This window comes from Orbicella franksi, chromosome 5 (assembly GCF_964199315.1).
Source record: "Orbicella franksi chromosome 5, jaOrbFran1.1, whole genome shotgun sequence".
NCBI classification, from domain to species: domain Eukaryota; kingdom Metazoa; phylum Cnidaria; class Anthozoa; order Scleractinia; family Merulinidae; genus Orbicella; species Orbicella franksi.
The window spans coordinates 23,511,963-23,534,220 of NC_138149.1; the positions used below are offsets into that span (position 1 = coordinate 23,511,963).

The 22,258-nt window shown below is 36.6% G+C and overlaps 1 protein-coding gene and 1 long non-coding RNA gene across 2 annotated transcripts; one reads left to right on the forward strand and one right to left on the reverse strand.

Annotated features, from left to right (window-relative positions):
• Positions 1-1,196: 1,196 nt before the first annotated feature.
• Positions 1,197-2,550, forward strand: LOC145487435 (uncharacterized). Its single transcript, XM_081466210.1, has one exon. The coding sequence runs from the start codon at positions 1,404-1,406 to the stop codon at positions 2,412-2,414; it is 1,011 nt and encodes a 336-aa protein (XP_081322336.1). The 5' UTR covers positions 1,197-1,403; the 3' UTR covers positions 2,415-2,550.
• Positions 2,551-20,034: 17,484 nt separating this feature from the next.
• LOC145488463 (uncharacterized) lies at positions 20,035-20,802 on the reverse strand. Its single transcript, XR_014049507.1, has 2 exons — positions 20,740-20,802; positions 20,035-20,242 (listed from the first exon to the last, which is right to left on the reverse strand). It is a non-coding gene; the product is annotated as an uncharacterized LOC145488463 (long non-coding RNA).
• Positions 20,803-22,258: the final 1,456 nt, after the last annotated feature.

Consider the following 22,258-nt stretch of genomic DNA (forward strand, 5'->3'; position numbering starts at 1 on the left):
TCTTACGTCTGAGTATTTCATCTAAGCGATTAGTACGAAATGATGTATACTGTCATGGAAAAGTCACTCAGCTTCTTTTGAGAGTTGAAATAGGCGCGAGGGGTGGACCATTTCACTTTTGAAGGACGTGAGTGATGTTGAAAAAATACTGCAAGTGTACTAGTACCCCCAAAATTCGTGCACAAAACCATTGCCGAAAAAAGAAATTATGTGTGCTCAGTGAGCCAAAGAAAAAGGAAATTGTAAGGAGAAAAAACATCCGAGTGGATGGTAATGCTTGGTAGAATACCCTTAAAATACATTGATTCTAGAATACGATTATCAAGGCCTTTTAAATTCTTTAGATTCTTCAGTCTTGCAGAGAAACGTTTACACAATAACTCTATATGAGGCGACCAAGGAAACCTATATTAAACAGGTTGCTTTTACGAAAAACTTTCGTTGGAACCTAAAGAAATTATCGGGAAGGAACCAGCGAATGACGATTTAGAGAAAAACAGTCTTTGCGAGCTGTATGGCCATGTAATTTGACTCGGCCCAAAAGTCGGTTACTGTGCCTTCTGAATATTAAATAAAACAACAGCGTTTCCCATGGAAAATACTGAGGTGTCTGCAATTCAATTCGGTTTAATTCAATATTAATTTAAACTCTCACAAACATTAATTTTACAGAAGTGTCAGAAAAAAAAAAATAATACATATAAATATCATCACTGTGCAAATTACATATAGAAGATGATAAATAGCGCTAATGAAAGAATTTACAATTTAAAAAAATAAAGAGTTAAAGAGAGAAAAAAGGAGATAAAGGAAGACAAATAATTTTAATACAAGGTTGATTGTGTGGAGCACTGGAAAATTTGACCCATTTAAAAACAAAATGTCTGTAAATTTATTTTACAAAGATTTTGTTTAGTTTTTAGTTCTGTTCATTTCAAAATTCTTATAAGTAGTTTTTTTGAAAAACATTTCACAATAAAAACTAGCGGTAAAAAACGACGTTTCGATCTCTCTGAGATCATTTTCAAGTTGCAGAAAAACGAATGAAATATACATATATAAGTACAAATTAGGGCGTGAGAATGTCGAACGATAAAATATGTAAATAAAAGCGCTAAAATGTAAGTGTTAAAATAATAAAATACTATAAAAAACCTATATAAATAACTTTGCACGGATTGAATCTGACTGTTTCATATGACGTAACTTCGCTCTTTACCAATGTCCCTGTTGATGAGACGATACAAATTCTAACTGAAAAGGCATTTAAGGACGACTGGTTCAATAAACAGCATAATCTCAACATTACAAAATCAGACTTGGTAGAGTTGCTAAATATTGTCACCAAGAACCAGCTTTTTCAGTTCGAGGGGAGTTTGTATGAACAAACCGATGGTGTTGCCATGGGTTCGCCACTTGGACCTTTAATGGCCAACGTATTTATGTGCAGTATCGAAGATCGACTTCAGGACCAAGGCAAGTTACCCGAGTTCTACAAACGCTATGTGGATGACACATTGAGCATAATGCCTGACACCGAAACAGCTGAAGCATTTCTTTCCTCTCTAAATGAGAGTCATCCATCTGTCAGCTTCACCATGGAACTTGGCGAACACGGTAAACTTCCTTTCCTGGGAACGGGCATCAGGAAATGCAATGGTCGCCTGGAGACAAGGGTGTACAGAAAACCAACTGACACCGGATTATTACTACATTACAAGAGCCACGTCGACGTTAGATACAAGAAGTCATTGCTAAAAACAATGCTGGATCGTGCCTTTAAACTGTCATCTACCTGGCAACTGTTCCACCTGGAATGTGATCGTCTCACACAGACGTTCTCCCGACTTCAGTACCCAGCGCAATTGATACAATCGACCATCAGTAATTTTGTCACCAAGAAAGTTTCTGGCGATCCAATTTATACTCGAGCACGTAACGTGAATGAAGCGCCTGTCAGAATAGTGTTACCTTTCAAGGATCAGAGATCGGCCAATTCCGCGCGAAGGCAACTTGGGGAACTAGGCCGAAAAATTGGAATTGATATTCGTCCAGTGTATACAAGCCGCAAGACCGGACACGAGGTCAAACCAAAAGAAAAGAAGCCGCCTATCATTAACCAGCAACGCGTTGTTTACTACTACAAGTGTGGTTTGTGTGATGCAAACTATGTCGGGTACACGTGCGGACACCTCTATCAACGCGTTGAGGAACACAAAGGATCGTCTTCAATCGGGAATCACATCAAAGAGCAGCATGGAACAGTCCCAAGTGACATATATCGTGATTTTAAGATCTTGAGAAAGTGCCAAAGTAAATTCGACTGCCTGATCTACGAAATGCTCTTTATAAAGGACCTTAAGCCAACCTTGAACAAACAGTCAGGTTCAATCCGTGCAAAGTTATTTATATAGTTTTTTTTTTTTTTATAGTATTTTATTATTTTAACACTTACATTTTAGCGCTTGTATTTACATATTTTATCGTTCGACATTCTCACGCCCTAATTTGTACTTATATATGTATACTTCATTCGTTTATTCTGCAACTTGAAATGATCTGAGAGAGATCGAAACGTCGTTTTTTACCGCTAGTTTTCATTTCAAAATGTTTGTAAAATGTTTCTAAATTGCACTAGCTAAAATAAGAAGAAATAACTCATAATTTACAGACTTAACGATATCTTCTAAGAATGTTTTAACTTTATCACTTACAAAGATTTTACGCGTTTAGCCTTATCATGTAAAATCTCTGTAAATTGACATACTCGGGGCACCATAAAATCTCTGTAAATTGACATACTCGGGGCACCATAAAATCTCTGTAAATTGACATAGTCGCGGCATCATAAAATCTCTGTAAATTGACATACTCGGGGCACCATAAAATCTCTGTAAATTGACATATTCGGGGCCCCATGAAATCTTGGCAAAATCTCTGTAAATTGACATACTCGGGGCACCATAAAATCTCTGTAAATTGACATACTCGGGGCACCATAAAATCTCTGTAAATTGACATACTCGGGGCACCATAAAATCTCTGTAAATTGACATATTCGGGGCCCCATGAAATCTTGGCAAAATCTCTGTAAATTGACATACTCGGGGCACCATAAAATCTCTGTAAATTGACATACTCGGGGCACCATAAAATCTCTGTAAATTGACATAGTCGCGGCATCATAAAATCTCTGTAAATTGACATACTCGGGGCACCATAAAATCTCTGTAAATTGACATATTCGGGGCCCCATGAAATCTTGGCAAAATCTCTGTAAATTGACATACTCGGGGCACCATAAAATCTCTGTAAATTGACATACACTGGGCACCATAAAATCTTTGTAAATTGACATACTCGGAGTTTTACATTTAAAACCGCTCTGATATGCATTCATTGATGGGAAGATATTACCAAATTGCACTGCTGTCAATTATCTTGGAAATATCTCAGAAAAAAAAATTCTGATGGTTATAAAGGTCATGCCACCAGTTTGATCCAGTTCGTTTGAGTATGTATCTTCATTCCCAAGGTCCTTTCATTTGTGTCATAATTTTGATATGTGCGGCATAAATCTGAATTGTTAGTTACATAACTTTGAACTTCAGAATTTATTTGTCATTGAAAGGCACAAAGGTTATTATATTTTGTGTGTACCTGCCACAAACCTTAGTTTGCTTTTTACAAAGCTCTCCTTGTAATAAGTTTAATAAGATAATGTTCTGCTTCTCAATACCTTCCTATTGATTTTACAGAGATTATGTGTACTTTTGTTTGACCTGTTGTGTAGCTTATTTGTGTACATTATACCAAGATTTTATGCAAAGTTCAGTTCACGTTTTACATAGATTTTATTGAGATTATGTCTTATGGCTTTTGCACCATTTCCTTTTATACAGGCTTATTTTACAGAGAAAATGTGGACATTTTGCAGAGATTTATACCAATAAAGTGCTTACATTTTACTGATATGTGTACTTTTGTGTGACATTATGTGTAGTTTATTTGTGTAGATTTTACTAACATTTTATGATATTATTTTAGGCTAAATTTTACTGACAAAATATGGAGATTTTATACTTTCCATTTTACAGAGAAAATGTGGAGGTTTTACAGAGATTTCTTTATATGCTATAAAATCTCTGTAAATTTTACAAAAAATTTACAAGAAAAATAGCTACATTTCACGGACATTTTATGCGATCTGAAAGCGAAACGCGTATTGAAATTTACAGACTTTTTATAGAGATTACCAAATCCCTTTAAGTGTGCAAATTTACAGACATTGAAATTTACAAAGGAAATGTGAACATTTTACAGAGATTTGACAAACTTTCCAGCAGTCTGTAAATGGTTCAAATTTTCCAGTGGAGTTTGGGACACTTAAATAGTTTATGTAACTAATCGAGTAGGTGCCCCAAATTAACTAAATTTAGCAGAAGGAAGATAGTGTTAAATAAACAATTTAGGTTAAACGTATTTCTTTAAGATCTATTTCCAAGAATGTTAATTACATTATAGCGTAAGAACTAGTAACATTATAATTAACTGTCAGTAATTTTAATTACATTATAGCGTAAGAACTAGTAACATTATAATTAACTGTCAGTAATTTTTTTTTTATAGTTTTACGAAATCTAGAAAATGGAGTAATCTGCTTGATAGTAATTTGTAGTGAGTTCCAGAGATTGGTACCAGTGTAATGAAGAGAGTGGATACCATATTGGGTAGTTCGAACTGATTTTATAAACAAATCTTCATTCAGTGACTGACTTGTAAAATACTCATGTACAGAAGATGTTGGTTTGAAAAAATAGAAAAAAAAAAAACATGAAGGGGTTAGTTTATGAAACCAGTGACACACAAAAGAAAGGATTTCTGAGTGAATTATATCATTAAATGTTAACAGATTGAGAGCTTTTAACAATGGTCCTAAATATGACGCAGGGTCTGAGAATGTCATGATTCTAGCTATTCGCATTTACAAAATGGTAGCAGGCTTTAAGACCAAGTTTACCAGAGGACCAGGCAGGGGTGATACATGCCATCTTTCCTTTTTGGATGAAACTTTGCCAGATTGAAGGTACTACCCAACAACTCTAAAAGACAAAGTGGGCCGGCTTTGGGATTTTTCCCTTAGGAGTTAGACCGCCCCCGGCCTGTTTTTTGCCAAAACACCCAAAAATATCACTAAAATAAGGATCAAATTTAGACACCACTCCTGCTTACAGAATGTATTGAATTTTATTGATATTTTACAAACATATAGATTGGACCTATCTCAGTTCACACCAGCAGTTTCAAGTCATTTGAAGTGACAAGTGCCAATCAAGAATTGTCATTTCCTACCCATGTCACGCAACATTTAGCCCAAATTCTGACTCAAATATTGCTTAAATCTAACTTTCTAAATCAAAATTAATTTTACCAAAGTTTAGAGTCACCCTTGGCCTAATGAAATTAGGAATAAAATTTTTGGCATCTGTTATTTTTTTGGTAACAAAAGTTGTTCAAACAATGTGACAAGAGGCTAGTTTTAACAAAGAGACAAAGGCGAAATCTAAAATATCAGATATTATACAATCAGTTTATCAAAGTTATTTCTAGGTTAAAGTCATAAACAAAGTCTTTGAATATTATTTAGAGCAGTAGAAGCTCAATGAATGCAAAACTCTTTGCATTATCCCTTAACCCTCGGACGTACAAGTGGGGAAAGGGTGAATGCCATCCCCCAATGAGGTTTTTTTAAAAATTTTGAAAAGACGATTTATTCTAAGGGGTTGAAACTTTCAGTAGCTGTTCATTCATCCTTCACGAATATTTTGATATGTCATTTGTGTGTCTATCATTTTTGAAGTTTCCATGGCAACCGCTAGTTTCACGTGGGTTTGGTCAAAAATCAATTTTTTTTGACATAATTCTGTATTTTTTTCCAGTTTTCTTCATCAAATTCCAGAAATTGACTGTTTAAGAAAAAAGTAAAGTCCAAGTTGGCGGATCCAAGGTGGCGGGTCAAATGATGTCATTTGACATCATATGACGTCACAACCCATGATAATGGCATCATTTTGTAGACCAAGTTCAGAGGTATCTAATCGATGTAAATTTGTTTCGCTGTGCCTTAATAGAACGAAAACCCAAGGGGATTCCATTCACTTCCCCCTTGTACCACGGTGGGGGTAAGAGTTAGCTTGTATGTCCGCGGGTAAAATAACAGTGCAAAACATGTAAATTCTAATCTAGATATGGGAATGAACGGCCGTGATGTTTAAATTCTAAAGCATTGACTAGTTAGATGAGAGTTTTTCTCAGCCTATCTTGCTTTTTAGATTACTCTTGACACCTTGCTCAATTATTACAGGTCATTGATACTTGATCTTGCATGCAATTGATTATTGTCAACTCTTACTTTACATTCGGCATACAACTCATCAATCCTGAGAAGTATTCTTTGCTGAAACTCTCGTTTGCCCCCATTCCGAGTTCAAAAAACCCTTGAGATATTGATTTTGCTGCATCAGGCATGCAAGTAAATCTTGGTAAACACGTATATAATACTTGAACTGTAAAACTGAGCTTCAGCTAGCGTTTTTCTTTTGAAAGTTCCTATATTGAATTAACCGCAGATAAATTTTATACCTCAAAGATGTTAGCATAAAATATGATAAATAATCCCATATCTGCGAGTAAGGTGTGCGAAAAAAATTGCAATTCTGAGAAAAAATTGAGCCTTCAGAAGATCTAGTGGCTGAAATTATCTGAAAAATCTAGGGTCCAAGCGAGCACACATGACAACATACATGGCACCAGCGCCTTAGGTTTAGCAAGGTTTGGCCTTGGTTGGCTATCGTTTTCTTTTCTGCTCAGTAACCTCCTGTGTACATCCGTAGCTCCATAGCGCTGTGAAATAAGTAATTTGTTTTTTCTGGTCACAAGACTGTGTTACATATTCTGCACGGTGAATGATAAAGTAGCTGGGACGTAGTACTGTTTTCCTACTGCAAGCCTGGTCAAGATATCTTCTGCTCGATCTTGAGAAGGACTCAGATCAGCCTGGTGTATGGTGAGTTGGCCACTTCTGTACATCACAGACAACCTGCAGAAGTACTGGGCTATTTGGTCTGCAGCAAGCTACTCTTCTTTGCTGGACATTTCCCTGCCACTGCTGTCTTGCAGAGTCTCATCTTACTGCACTCATCCACTACATTTTCGTCCTGTCTCCTCACATTCCAGGAATGTTTTTTTCACTTTCTCAGAAAAGCGGGTTCCTCAGACCCATCCGTTTTGAGGTTTCTCGTGTGGATCATGATCACTAACGGACGTTTGGGATTTCAACCCATTTTATTTTGACGCTGTCTATGCGGTTTCTTTCTCTAACCTCATTAGGTGTTTACCCGCCGATCCATGTGTTTCTGCAGACTGCAAAATGCTGGTATGTTTTGTGAATCTCTCCTCAGGGTAGGAGGAATACACTCTCGTATCTTTGACAACTTGGGACTCTTCTTCAATAGATTGCGAGTTCCTAGACCATAGTTAATTGAGGGGAATGGTTATGAAGCCCGGCAAGCATCAAAGGAGCAAACAAAGATGCCAAGATTTGTGCTGGAAGGTCCACGGCCATGCACAATCTTTTTTTGGTTCTTGTTCCCACGCTTTTGAAAATATATCCACAATGTTCATTTTTATATCAATTAAGATTTACTTGCCGGGTGATGCAGCAAGGTAAAAAAAGGTCAAAGATGTTTTTAAAATGAATATTCAGTGGGTGAGCTCAAGAGTTAATAAATGAGGGCAAACAATAATTCAGCGAATAACACTTCTCAGGATTGGTGAGTTTGTATGCCGACTGCAAAGTTATAGTTGACAATAATCAATTGCAACATCAAGCATGTGACCCGTCCGTGATGATTGAGCAGGGTTTCAAGAGTAATCTAAAGAGTAAGATATGCCCAGAAAAACTCTCATCTAACTAGTCAATGTTTTAGAATTTTAATATCATGGCCATTCATTCCAATATTAAGATTTTACGAATAGAATTGAGGTGTTTTGCACTCGTAACTCCATCGTGATACAAGGGGGAAGTGGATGGAACCCCTTTGGGATTTCTCTCTGTTTAAGGCCAGCGAAATAAATTTACATTGATTAGATAGCCCTGAGCTTGGTCTACAAAATGATACCATATGTGTTGGTTGCCAAATGACGTCATCTGACCACCATCTTGGATCTGCCATCTTGGATTTTACTTTTTTCTTAAAAAGTCAAAAAATAACGGAAATTGATACAAAATCAAGCCAGAATGCTTATTACATGTAAAAATTGGTGAATTTCTGGAATTTGATGAAGAGAACTGGAAAAAAACTACAGCATTAAGTCAAAAAAAGTTGATTTTTGGCCAAACCCACATGAAACTAGCGGTTGCCATGGAAACTTCAAAAATGATGGACACACAATTGACATATCAAAATATTCGTTAAAGATGAATGAAGAGCTACTGAAGGTTTCAGCCCCTTAGAGTAAATCGTCTTTTCAAAATTTTGAAAAAACCTTATTGGGGGATGGCATTCACCCCCCTGCCTTGTACGTCCGAGGGTTAAGCGAAATTGCGAAGAGTTTTGCATTCATTGAACTTCCACTGCCCTAAATAATATTCAAAGACTTTGTTAATGACAGTAACATAGAAATAACTTTGAGAAACTGATTTTATAATGTCTAATATTTTTAGATTTCGCCCTTGTCTCTTTGTTAAAACTAGTCTCTTGTTATGTTGTTTGAACAGCTTTTGTTACCAAAAAATAACAGATGCCAAACATTTTACTCTTAATTTAATCAGGTCAAGGGTGACTCTAAACTGTGGTAAAATTAGTTTTGATTTAGAAAGTTGGATTTAAGCAATATCTGAGTTAGAATTTGAGCTAATTTGCCTTATAGCTAAATGTTGCATGACATGGGTAGGAAATAACAATCCTGATTGGCACCTGTCACTTCAAATGGCTTGAAACTGCTGGTGTGAACTAAAATAGGTCCAATCTATATTTGTGTAAGATATCAATAAAATTCTGTAAGCAGGAGTGGTGTCTAAATTTGATGCTTATGTTTTGACATTTTTGGGTTTTTGGGAAAAAAACCGGGGGGGGTGGTCTAACGCCTAAGGGAAAAATCCCAAAGCCGGCCCACTTTGTCTTTTAGAGTTGTTGGGTAGTACCTTCAATCTGGCAAAGTTTCATCTAAAAAGGAGAGATGGCATGTATCACCCCTGCCTGGTCCTCTGGTAAACTCGGTCTTAAATAAATATAAAATAAAAGACTTTATTTAACCTGAAAGACCAATCAGTAAGTAGGTTGGGTATGTTAAACACCACAATTGAACATTACAGATGAAAAAGGGATAGATCAATGAATAATAGGGCATAATAAGGATATCAGTGTTGACATAGCACCTCAATTTCGAAAACATTTCTACAGTTTTTGATAGTTTTAGGCAGAGTCCATTAATGTGATTCTTCCAAGTAAGATATGAGTCAAAGGTAACACGTATATATTTAACATTGAAGACAAGCTTAATAGTAATTTTACTCCAACAATTTTTAATTTAAATGACTTACTTGGCTTTAATTTCTTTAAATGAAAAAGAACGAAACTAGTTTTTAAAATACTGAGTGCTAACCTGTTGGATTTTAAGCTCCTGATTTAGCTTTGATTCGAGATCATCAAGGTTCCTAAGTAGTACATGTCATTGTCATCAGCAAACAATTGAAAAGTAAGCAAACTTGAGGTGTCAGGTAAGTCATTAACATATAACAAAAATAGCAAAGGTCGAAGAACAGATCCTTGAGGAACACCACAAGTTAAAGGTAGGGAGTCAGAATCATGACCATTAAAACACAAACTGTTCTCGGTTGAAAAGGTAAGATCGGAACCATTCATAGGCTTTGACTCTCACTTCATAATGATGCAATTTCAACTAAAGGATAGAATGATTTACTGTATCAAAAACTTCTTTTTAAGTCAATAAAGATCCCACATCCAGACTCCTCATTGTCAGCAGAATAGCGAATTGATTCGGCAATACTTATCAGTACATGATTAGTTGAGAATTTCTGTCTTAAACGAAACTGAAGTGAGTGGAGAATGTTATGACGTGCAAGATAGGCAGAGATGCGCTTATACATGGCTTTCTCAAATCCTTTGCTGAAAAAAGATAGGACTGATGTTGGCCTGTAATTACCTTTGTCTTCTGTTGGACCTTTCTTAAAGACTGGTGTTTCTTTGACCAATTTAAGTTTTTCAGGAAAAATGCCACAGAGAAAATATTCATTGAATATTGACCAGGCATGATGGCAGTGGGGCGATATGAGTCTTAAGGATTTTTAGCAAGGGTAATGGAATGCTATAGGCACCAATGGATTTCTCACTGTCCATTTGAGATATGTCGGATTCAACTTCATATGAAGTAACGGGAGAGAGAAAAATTGAGTCAGGGAAATTTCCCTTGACAAAAAGAAGTAGGACAGTAGTTCCAATGGGATATATCCTTGACTGTGCTTTTATCCACATTAACAAAAAAGTTTTTAAAAGTTCTGGCAACAGTAGAAGGATTGTCAATATGCTTGCCATTTTCTAACAGGGTGGAGATATATTCAGCTTTAACTTTATTGATGTTTATGATTGATCTAATTCCTGACCAGAATTTTTTGATATTATTCTTATTACACAGAAAGAAGTTCTTTAGATAATTTGACTTGCAAACTTTGATATCTTTGACGAAACTATTCCTGAGTTTTTTATAAAGAAAAATCAAGTTTGGATCTGGTTGATTACACTTGATAACCTGCGAACAGACCTTATCTCTACATTTCATCTTAGCGAGTATTTCTATGGTAGTCCAGGGTTTAGCCGGTAATTTAATTTCACGCTTTGAAAGCTTCCTGCGTGGCACTTGAGAGTTGATAAATTGAGAGATTTGATCATAAAAAATATCAAATTTATTGTTCGCATCCAGATTAGTATTGGAGATATTTTTCCAGTTGATAACTGAGAATTCATCAATAAATTTCTCTTCGTCAAATTTAGTATAATCACTTTTATAGTAATTTAAAATTTTGCAGTTTACTTCAATGTCATCAACAATTAGTAATTGGGGAAGATGATCAGATATTTTTGAGACTAGGTTTCCACTAACAGCATTCATAGAATAAGTATTTGCAAAAAATATTATCAATTAGCGTTTCAAAATATAGGGAAGAAGAAACATGTAATTTAACATTAGAAGGAAATCAATGGATTCGGGATGGCTTTCACAATTTAGTAAGTTATTATATTATTACTATATTAAAGTCACCCATAATGAAAATATTCTTATTATCTCTTGTCAACTGAGAGAGGATGGATTCAAGATGTTCTTTAAATTTCACAGAATTAAATGAAGGGTGCCTGTATAAGATATTTTTAGCTTTAGTGTTATTTCAACCCAAACAGTTTCAAATTCATCATCAGTTGTACTCAAGTAAGTTCGCTTAAAGGAATTTAAATATTTACTAGCATAAATAGCCACACCGCCAGCAGCAGATCTGGGAGGTGGTGATAACAGGGTGAAACCATTCCGATTATCGTTCAATTTAAAACCCGTTGAATACTTCTCTTCGGTTTCACTAATACCTATGACATGGAAGGGGAAATTCAGTGTAGTTTGTAAGACCTTCAGTTGAGCATAAAGACCGTTTAGACTTATGTGGAATGAAGAAAAATAAGTATAAGAGGTTGATAAATTTAGTTTCTGAAAATTTGATGAGTAATAATACACGGAATTTCAAACAAACATTTCGAACGCAAGACGTAAACCCAGTTAAATCATTTGAAAGTATGCTTTAGAGTCTAGAGCCGAGCAGTGGTCCTTGGTGTACGCCTGTCAGGTCCATTCACCGTCCATTCGACGTCCATTCCACATCACAAATTGTTTTCGATCATTTTAGGTAATCTATAAGCTATCCGTAATAGGAACCAGATATGTCAGTGGCACACATTTTCTTTGTACGAATTCCATGATAAACACAGTTAAAAGCCTTGTGAAAGTCATTGAAAACTTCGCCGATAATTGGTCGTTTATCTAGAGATAAACGCCATTGCTCAGTTATTGAAAAAAGCAGAGATTTAGGTGACCTTCCTTTGTCGAAGCCCTATTAATTCCTGGTTATTAAATTTTCATGATACAAAAAAAAAAATATCAAGTTGTTGAAAAATTGCATCCTCAGATAGCTTGCCTAGAATTTTGAAAGGTGAAATAGGCCTATAGTTACCCCAGGCAAGGGTGCTCCCTTTTTGTGAATGTATTTGACCTATGCTTACTCATAGTTAATTGAAAGAAATGGTTAGGAAACTTGGCAAAGTATTTTGTTGTATGTTTTTGTTTGCTATTTTGGGGGCTGACCCTGCACAAAACCTGGCAAAATACAAAAGGTGGTTACGCATACAACTAACCAATAGAAACGTTGTGGTTATGTATTTCATGTATAGTCCATGAGCTCAAAACAAAAGATGCGCAGGGTGAAGGACCTTCCAACATATCGAGTATCTTAGTTTTTTTGCTTCTTTGATGTTAACTGGCCTTCTGAACCATTTCTCTCAATTAAATATGGCTTGTTTCCACTGATTTGGAAATTTACCGTTCCGAATTAATTCTCTGGGCGAGATGCAAGAAGCCATCAAAAGCGTTTAAAAGATAACATTTAACAAATGGTAAACGCTATAGCGTGCACTATTGAGTTATGGATGCACGCGGGAGGTTCCTAAGCACGAAAGAAACGTAAGAGTCGCACGAGGCGATCGCCTCGTGCGACTCTAGCTTCTTGAGTGCTTAGCAAACCTCCCAAGTGCATCCATGACTCAATAGTGCACGCTATGGCGTTTACCATTTGTTACGTTGTGGAGGATCTATCGTCGGAGTCTTTCGTTCGAGCCTTCAGGAGATTTGTAAGCAGACGGGGAGTTCCTTATTTCAGACAACGCGAAAAAATTCAAGGACTGTAGCAAGATGATCACTTCTCTGTCTTTTCTTTTGTAGTCTTTTATAGTAGCAGTGACGTTTTCCGACTCTTTTAATGTAGTAATCCTTCGGACAAAGAGTACATTAACACGGAATGAGAATCATATTACATTTTATATAATTTAGCTCAGTTTACAGGTGGTGATAGATGTTACAATTTGGAGGCACAGCGCATTGAACAAAGCGAAAAAAAAAATGGCGTTTGTCGTTAACATATACATAGAGTTATAAAATTATCTTCAGAACACTATTTCTAACAGCAATAGAGTGCACTTCCTATGGGTTTACCGGCGTAATAACAAACTTGGGATGTTGGTAAAACACTCAAAAAGATTGTAAATTACTCGCCGTGGACTCGTGATTTATATACTTTTGTTTATATTTATATACGTTTGTGATTTATATACTTTGATGTTCCAGCATCCCAAGTGGGTTATTACGGTTTTACACCTATAGAACGTTCGTCATATTGAAGGTTTCATCAATTTAGGCAAGTTAAATCTGGATAATGTTACACAAATAGCTGTTTTTAGACAGGTTAACGGCATGATTTTCTGATTGGAAGAACTGCGCTTGGATCATTTTTAGCTATATTTAGGCAACTGCCATTAGTAAAAGTTACATACCTGTCTGTTGCTAGCAAGTCTATCACTTGACCATCTCTTTCTAAGAATTCAAGGCACCTTTTCAGCCCCTTCTTGTCCATAGCGTTGGAGTTGGCAACTTCAGATACTTGCACAAGGGAGAAATCCACGATCTTCTCTGTCGTCACTTTCATCACACCGTACGTCCCGTACTTATCATTGTGACCAGGACTGTCACATCAACCATCACCGGCAAGTACAAGAGATTGAATTCTAAATGACTGAAGAATTTCTCTCTGTTGGACAATGTAATGGTTGTTCACCACTGGCCAGAGGTACTTCTTTTCTCAAAAAATGTTATGTCGCTATGTTGCGAGCACTCATGAGAGTACTAACTCTCATGAAGTGATTCCCAGTAAACAGGATTCCACCGCTACAAATAAGCTTTCCGGCTGCCATCCCTTTCGTAAACGGCTGAGAGAACCAAGGCTCAGTGTGGTCAGCTTTGCACACGGTGGTAACACAAATCATGCTTCCTTTTTGCTTAAGATAAGCACTTTTCACTATAGCGCCGCAAATCCTGCAAAGTTGAAAAAACTGCTTTAAACAGCTGTCAAAAACAATTGACTTGGTCTCGTTACAAGACTCCTCGTTTTCTTCAAGCCAGTTGATGCATGGGTACTGAAAGAAATCTGCACTTTCGTCATCATAATATATCTTCATCTTCTTCCGGGTTCCAATCTTCATCTGACAGGTCACAGCTGCAGACTGAGCCTGTATCATCAACGTCATCACACCATTCCTCATCAGACTCATCGGAGAGCACCGAATTGTGTTCAACTGTTAAGGAGACAGGCTCAACGTTTGCTACTGCATTCTGCGGGTCAACATCCTTCTCTGGTTTGTGGCTGTAAGCATGATCTAGACCACATTTCTTCGTCGTCTCTCAGGCATTAATTCAACAACTGGCTGGTCTATAAAGACGTCTAGGGGTTCTGTTTGTGTCGCCAAGTTAACAAACGTTTTGACAGGAGCTTCTATGATGGAGTCTGTTTCGTTACCAACATCGGCAAATTTTTTCACTGTATCCGCCTCAAGTACTTCTTCAAGAAGATTTTCCTCTACCCCCGCCTTTTCTGCCTCTTCAGCAACCTGCTTGACAATCATCGCCTGCTCCATAATTTTCTCAACAACCTAGAATAAATTATTCACAGGTCATGTATTGAGAAGCGAAAAATAGAACGGCTAAACTAATTGCCCAAATTTTCATGCCCGTGACCTACAGGTTACTGGTTTTCAAGTTAATTTACTGATGAAAATTAGTATCACAAGTCAGATAACATAGTTAAGCTTAAGTAAACAAAAGGACTAACCTCTGTTCTTTCTTTATGTTTGCGTTTTCTTTCGCTTGCATTACGTTTCACCTGGGGCACTGACCGAGGCTTTTTGAAAATTGTAGGAACAGCGTCAGACTTTTTTTTTCTTGTGTTGTTCCTCCCAGAAGACTGTAGCGATGTTCAACTTCAAAGCAGTCGCCCGTGAAGTGTTCTGAACAGACAAAAGTTTGCGCCCGCCTTGGCAAAATATTTTCGTCGACCCAGCTTTACCAACCACGTCTGGGCAATTTTCTTTTTCGAAATTGCTAATCGATGGAATGATATTCCTCTTTTACTGTCTCTCGGAGTCCTATTGGAGCAAAATGGCGCTGCACAAAGAGGCATGGCCAGGAAAATACAAGCAGAATCAAAGAAACAAATAGCAGAAACAACAAGTGTATTCAAATCTTCCCGCCGACTTCGCGCCAAACTTCACGCTGGGCTCTTTGACGGCACGCATATATCGCCTGGCGGCTAAGTTACTCCAAGATTCGAGTGGTCGCAAAACAGTCATCCAAGCGCTCCGTGATGATTTCGACCCACAGGAGACCTCAGAACTGACTGGCCACGCCAATCCGGAATCCATAATCCTCTGGAATGTCGAATATCGAATAAATTGGCCGGTTTCAACCCAAGCATGTCAATCAATCAATCAATCAATCAATCAATATATTTAACGTGGTCGGTACGCTTAGAAATTATAAGAGCCTTTTGAAGGTATAAAAATTTAAATAAATCAAGGTTAAGAACTAGCTAATATTAAAATATAAGAATTAACTGTGCAGTCACAAGTAAAATATATAAGAAAATATGAACATTAAAAGTAGTAAAAATTGATTAAGCATAGATCCACTTCGCACTTAGAGTCCCGTGAGATCTAATGTGTTATAGTTGTTTTTAAAAGGAGTGTACGTTTGTATCTTTCGAGATTCGTCCGGTATAGCCTTCCGCAATTTCGATGCAGCGTATCTCCATGATCTTAAGCCGAAAGTTGTTGATTGTACTTTTGGAAGGTCCGGTATTGTGGTGCTCCTAAGGTTACAAGTGGAGCACCTTACCGTTCTAAGATCACGTAAACTTGCTGGTCCTGCATCGCTGGCCAGTATCTTGAAAACAGTGGACAATATTTTCGCTAATCGCTGTTCACGAAAATTTGAGAGACCGATACGCTTACAAAGTTCCTCATAAGGCGGGACTTATCTCTAAAAACAAAACGGAGCACTCGTTTGTTCACCATCTCTAACTTGTCAGCTGACTTTTTATTACAGAAGTGCCACGTTTTGGAGCAGTAATTAAAAAGTGGTAGAATAAAAACTTTGTAAAGATCCCTTCTAGTCTCAAAAAGTAACAGTTTCTGCATCCTTTTTAATACGGCGATCTGTTGACTGACTTTTCTACATATTTAAGCGATGTGCTTTTCAAAATTTAATTTCCCATCAATTGTCACGCTAAGAAGTTCCACTGTGTTGGATATGGAAAGTTGTGACTCTTCACACTTGAAAACTGGATCATCAGTTCCTTTATTTTTTTTCCCAACACCATCGCCTGGTATTTTGAACTGTTCCTCTTCATACCATGTCAACATGTCAACTACCAACAGCGATTGCAGTCATGCTTTACGTGAGATTGTTCTTAACAGCTCAGGCCCACCAAGCAACACAGCAGCTACCAGTAACTGTGACAGCAGTGCCAGTCGTTCTATGGTTACGTGATGGCAGGGGCAGTTGGCGGGATGTTTATTGTTGTAACTTTTAGTAATTCTCCAGCAAATATTTCATAAACTTTCAGTCCAACATAACATTAACAAGTGACTCTGCAATGAAATAAAATAGTTAAAATGATGACTTTTTTTAAGCTTTTCTGAGCTATTTTTCTTAAGAGTTTACTGAGAAATTCCAGTCTTAATCATTATATTTTGAATACAATTTTGAGATTTTGAATACAACTGTTAAGCACTTGCCAGTATTTTCTAGATCTTGTTTTAATACCAGAACGCTTGAAATTTCCTTTCGCTTGAGCATTTCAGTTTTTGATTGTCGGCGCCACATTTTTCCAAGTTGTATGGTGGCAGACAACCCTTACCAAACCAAACACTATTTTAAATGTATTTAAATACTATTTTTAAGAACTGTTTTAAACCTATTTTATGAAATAGATTAAAAACAGGGCGAAAAGTGTATTTTTAACGCAGTTTTCGACTGCTATTAATGGTGTTTAAACCTGTTTAAAACACTATTGAAACAAAATTTGAAATGTATTTTGAAAAGCTTTTTAAAATATAGTTAAAATTCCAAAACTCGAAATCCTTTGCTAAGTTTAAAAATATAATTAAAATAGTCTGTAACTACTTTAAAACTCTCTCGAGGAACACAGCATTCGGAATAAAAACAGGACACAAATCGTTTTAAAAACAGCTTTTAATCTGCAAGACTATTTTAAAACTAGTTTTAATGACAATTTTAAAAGTATTTTATACAAAATAGGTTTAAAATAGGTGCAAAATTATATTTTTAACATATTTTTTGACTGATTTTAAAGGTGTTGAAACCTGTTTAAAACGCTATTGAAACCCATTGTCTCAAAATATATTTCAAAAGTACTTTAAACAGTTTAAAAATTAAAGTGGATCATATATGAAAAAAATATGTCAAATACAATATAACTATATGAAAGTAGCTTTAATATAGTCTTGAAATGGCATACAGTAATATAGTATAAAACAGCGTAAAAATAGCACAAAATAGCATAAAAACAGTATGAAAATACAGTAAAAATAGTTTAAAAATAGTACTAAAATAGCATCAACTAATGTGAAAATAGTTTAAAAATAGTGTCAAAACAGCATAACAATAGTGCTAAATAATCTTGAACTTACATGTAACTTTGCTCTAGCTGTGAACAACACATGACATGCTAGAAGTCAGTGTAGGGCAAACTCAAGCTTGATGGGGGTGCTTGGCTCTACTTCTTTCTTTACTTGTATAATAAATGTAGCTCTACGCTTACTGTATCTGTATATGAAAAGCTGTAATAACAGTTGAGGGTGCAATAGTGTATTTTTTTTGTCTATAAAAGGCTAAAAGTTACTAAAATTTTAAAAACCAAAACATCTTTGAGTGCACGGTCATCATCAGTGCTACATATTTTCTTTGTTAAGAAGAATTGCAAACAATGTAAAGGAGTCAAAGGAACATGCATGTATCAATGCCAATTGAGAACTTGAGGCTAAGGGTCAATTACTTAGTATAAAACATCCTCTATATCACTTATTTTAAGGCTAAATACAGGCTATTGACTTGTACCGGTATGCTATGTCTGCAGAGCTGTCATTAAGGGCTGTTAACAATAACACCTGTTACGGCTGAGTATGCTTGATTTTCCCTTGATGCTATGGGTGAAATTCCCTGCTGTTTAGAGAATTCACCCACAAAGTAACAAATTTTCTATGGGTGTGGAGAATATAACAACCCAGAATGACAACCCTGGTCTGTACATGGGAAATATATACATTGTAATTAAACGTACATGCAGGACATGAAGTACATGCATCAATCACTTCTAATCAAGGGAACCCTTTGGCCAATTTAGAGGGTACAACTCATTATGCGTGACTTTTGTAAATTTAGTAGGTGATGATCATGTCGTGCAAAGGTTTTGTTTATCTTTCGTCATTGAGCAATGTCTGAGGCTACAATTAAACCCTGCATCATTTATGTGGTCCATGTTACAGTTGCAAGCAAGTTGTAGGTTTGATTTTGAGTCATGGACTTGTCTTATGTACATGTACATGTACATGTGCATATAGCAATTAAAACTGTACCATCTTTTTGGGCGTACAGATATTCAGGCTATGAGTAGTCCCGGCCTCTTACACGTAGTCTATTGTGTGTGATGCAAATGAAAACCGCAAGAAAAAATGTTGATTTTCTTTCGCGTCATGCATGATGCATGGACTAAGGGCCTCTTCATATGAGCCCGGTAACTGGACACTGTGTTGCAAAAGCAAAGCTATTTTGCCTAAAAAGTTTCAGCCCGGTTACCCGGGCTGGAGCGTTTGTATGGGAAAATTCTCATCCTGGTTACAGAGATCTTGGACTCAAAAATCGAGATCTCAGTTACCCGGCCAGCCTGGCTTCTCATACATATATGAACACATCAAAATTTTTATGAAAGAAAGAGTGGTGAGGCCAGATCTCAGAAACCGAGCTAGGCCGGTTGACTGGGCTCATATGCAGAGACCCTAAGCCAAAGAGGGAATACTCGTACTCTTAGCAAGCAGGACAGGGAAAAACAAACATCCCATTGCCTGGGGCAAGTAAGTTTTGCTCTTGGGCAAGTGAAAACAGAAATTTGGAGGTCTGGTAAGGTGGGCAAGTGAAATTAGCTTCAGTACATGTAATCTTGTGAATAATAATTTCCAATCAAAACCTATTTCAAAACTTAAGGCTACAAGATGAGCAGAACAGTGAGTTGAAAGCATGGATTAATTTAAAATCCAAGCATACTTTGTATCTGACACAACAATATTATTGTGCCACTGTTAGTAGTTTCTTTCACCTAGTTTCATAGTACCAGTAAACTCATTTTGTTATAGTCTATCACTTACTATAGACAGCAACTAGTAAATGATGTAGTTGATAAGGCATGAACCTTGTGTGCCAATTGGGCATTAGTAATATTTTAGTGGAGCCAACTGAAAACTGAAATAGACTGGCCCACTGTGCCACTAGATTTCATTTTTTTTTCTTGCCCTGGCAAGATGAAGCTTAAAAAACCAAAACCACTTGCAGTAAGTTATAGGGAACCCAAGCTGTCACAAGTCAAGGTCTTCTGCAATTTGAGGTAAAGTTTTACAAAAACTACAGTATTCCAACATGAAAGAATTAATTAATGCATACCATGTTCCTCTTAAAATAAACTTTGTAGCCGCAGTGTATGTAATATTTAATCGATAATATTATTATTTACAAGTTAACAAAAATTATCTCATCAAGTTGTAAGGTTCATTCAGTTCCAACAAGAAACAACTGTACTTTCACTGATGTGGCATGACTGTAGTAGCTACGTATAGCTTCCTTTCTAATCCTAACTTTAGTTATTTCCTCGTTTAAAAATTTACCAACGATTGCAGAATTGCAGCAATAACTTCGTAACCAGAAGGCAGTTGAAAGACCCCATCAGACTTGCAGAGACTTTGGCCCCAACAGGGCAGCACCACTCTCCATCTCCTGTTTCTCAAAGCTGAAAATAAAAACAAAATTATTTATTGCATTGTTTAATTATTGCAGGATTTAATATTTCTGCCTCCATGTATGTTTTGTTATCATGTTAAGTCTATAAAGTTGCCTTTCCACTTGAACAAAAACAAACTGTTTGATTCAACTTCCACAGTTCGCACTTTAATTTCCCTACGAAGAGATCGATCAGTTTATGCCATGCCAGGATAGTAAAATGATCACAATGGATGAGTAATTTACGGCTGCACAAAAATGGCATACACAGTTGTACATTGTAAACATGTAGCTGCCATATAACTGATGATACATGTATATAAAACAGTACCTATAATTATGTAGACTGGACGAAGAAGAATTCAAAATTCAGATCTATGTTTCATAGGCAATCATCTAATTCGATAAAACAGCTGATGTGGTTACAAATATGTTACATGTACTTAATATATGAACATGCATCTCTTCGAATGAAAGACACACCAAGACAGAAGATGGTCGGCTTACCTCCACGGCATTTCCTTGAGACATTACCAAGTTGAAGTCTATCGCAAAGGCAAATCATGGTCGCTGCACCCACGAGTCATATGATTCGGTTCGGTCCCTTAACTTTTCGTCCAGTAAAAGGTAAAGAAAACAAACAAATGAACTGTTGCACTGGTTTTAAACGGCTGGAACGAAACCTTCGTTTAACACAACAATTTTGAAATGGAAACAAGTCACGTGCTCACTCGCATGATCTTTCACGCAATCACAGCTGACCAAAATGCTCGCATCAGAGTATTGCATCGGCGGGTCAGCGGAAAATCGACCGGAAAATCCGTTTGCGCCAAAAGTTATGACCGCCAACACGAAGCAAGAGTAGTGCTACATTGGATATAGTTGTTAGCCCAGGATTTTTAACGGTACGTTATCTGTTTATTTTATCTGCTTAAACTCCATTTTTTTGTTTACAACCCTCGTAACTTCTTCAAGCGTATTTTCAGGTATTTTGCATTGAGACATACGCCAGTTAAGTTTCGCGGGTAATGCTTGGCGATTTCTTGTTTGAAAGATGCGCCAAATGTTCATTCATAAAAGAAGCTTTCTCTTAGATGTATGGCTTTGCCCCAGACGTAACTAATCGCGTACCAAATCGAAGGTTCGATTAAACGAACTTTATCGAAATCAATCGAACTTAATCGAGCGATTGGGTTCGAACTCTCGAAGAACAAAATTGGGGCATTCGAATGCATCGAATCGCACTTTGTTGTCGTGCGAGAATGTGTTGTATACATGTTCATGTATTAACTAATTGCATGCTATAACACATGAAATCCAAGCTTGAATCAAGCCTACTATGAACAGAATCCTTGCATTTTGGCTGCGACGTTAGGTGTCACTCAACCTGCATTCGCCCTATTGTTTCTATCGTTAATTTTACTTTAATTATTTTCATTCTTCTATATTATGGTTCCTGTAATTACATTGTAGATTTCTTGACAAAAATGATATTCACACAAAGGGGCTCTGGAAAATGGTTGAAGGGACTAGTGATAGGGACTTCTCCTCATGCACATGTTAGTTTTGACCTTCAGTGGGGGATAGACAAGCATTCAGCGTAGTTCAAATTCACCAAATTTTTGATTAGACGAATGCACTATATTTATGTGGCAGGTTGATATATATCCAAAAAAATATGGCTAAGCACAACAAAGGTTCAGGAAGAAGAAATTACCTGGCAAGAAGAAGAAAAAATAATGAAAGACAAAAGGATAAAGTAATAAGAGAAGGATAAAAACACAGAAAACTAGCTGAAGTATTTCGTTCTTTGCAAGAAACTGAGGCAGATGAAACAAGTTGGGAAAGATTTGCGAAATCAGCGTGATTTACCACGAAGGCGTTTTTATGTGGTCCAGTGAGGGTTCTTTATATTCTCTTTTGCTTGTAACATTTTCAAGAACAAGAGAAAATTTAACCATTTACAGAATAACCCACTAGGACATGAATTGATGGGTAAGTGGATAATGCAATTGATACATGTACA

Bases quoted from the DNA above. Each gene is read 5' to 3' on its own strand.
- LOC145487435 (XM_081466210.1), top strand. From the start codon at position 1,404: ATGGGTTCGCCACTTGGACCTTTAATGGCCAACGTATTTATGTGCAGT.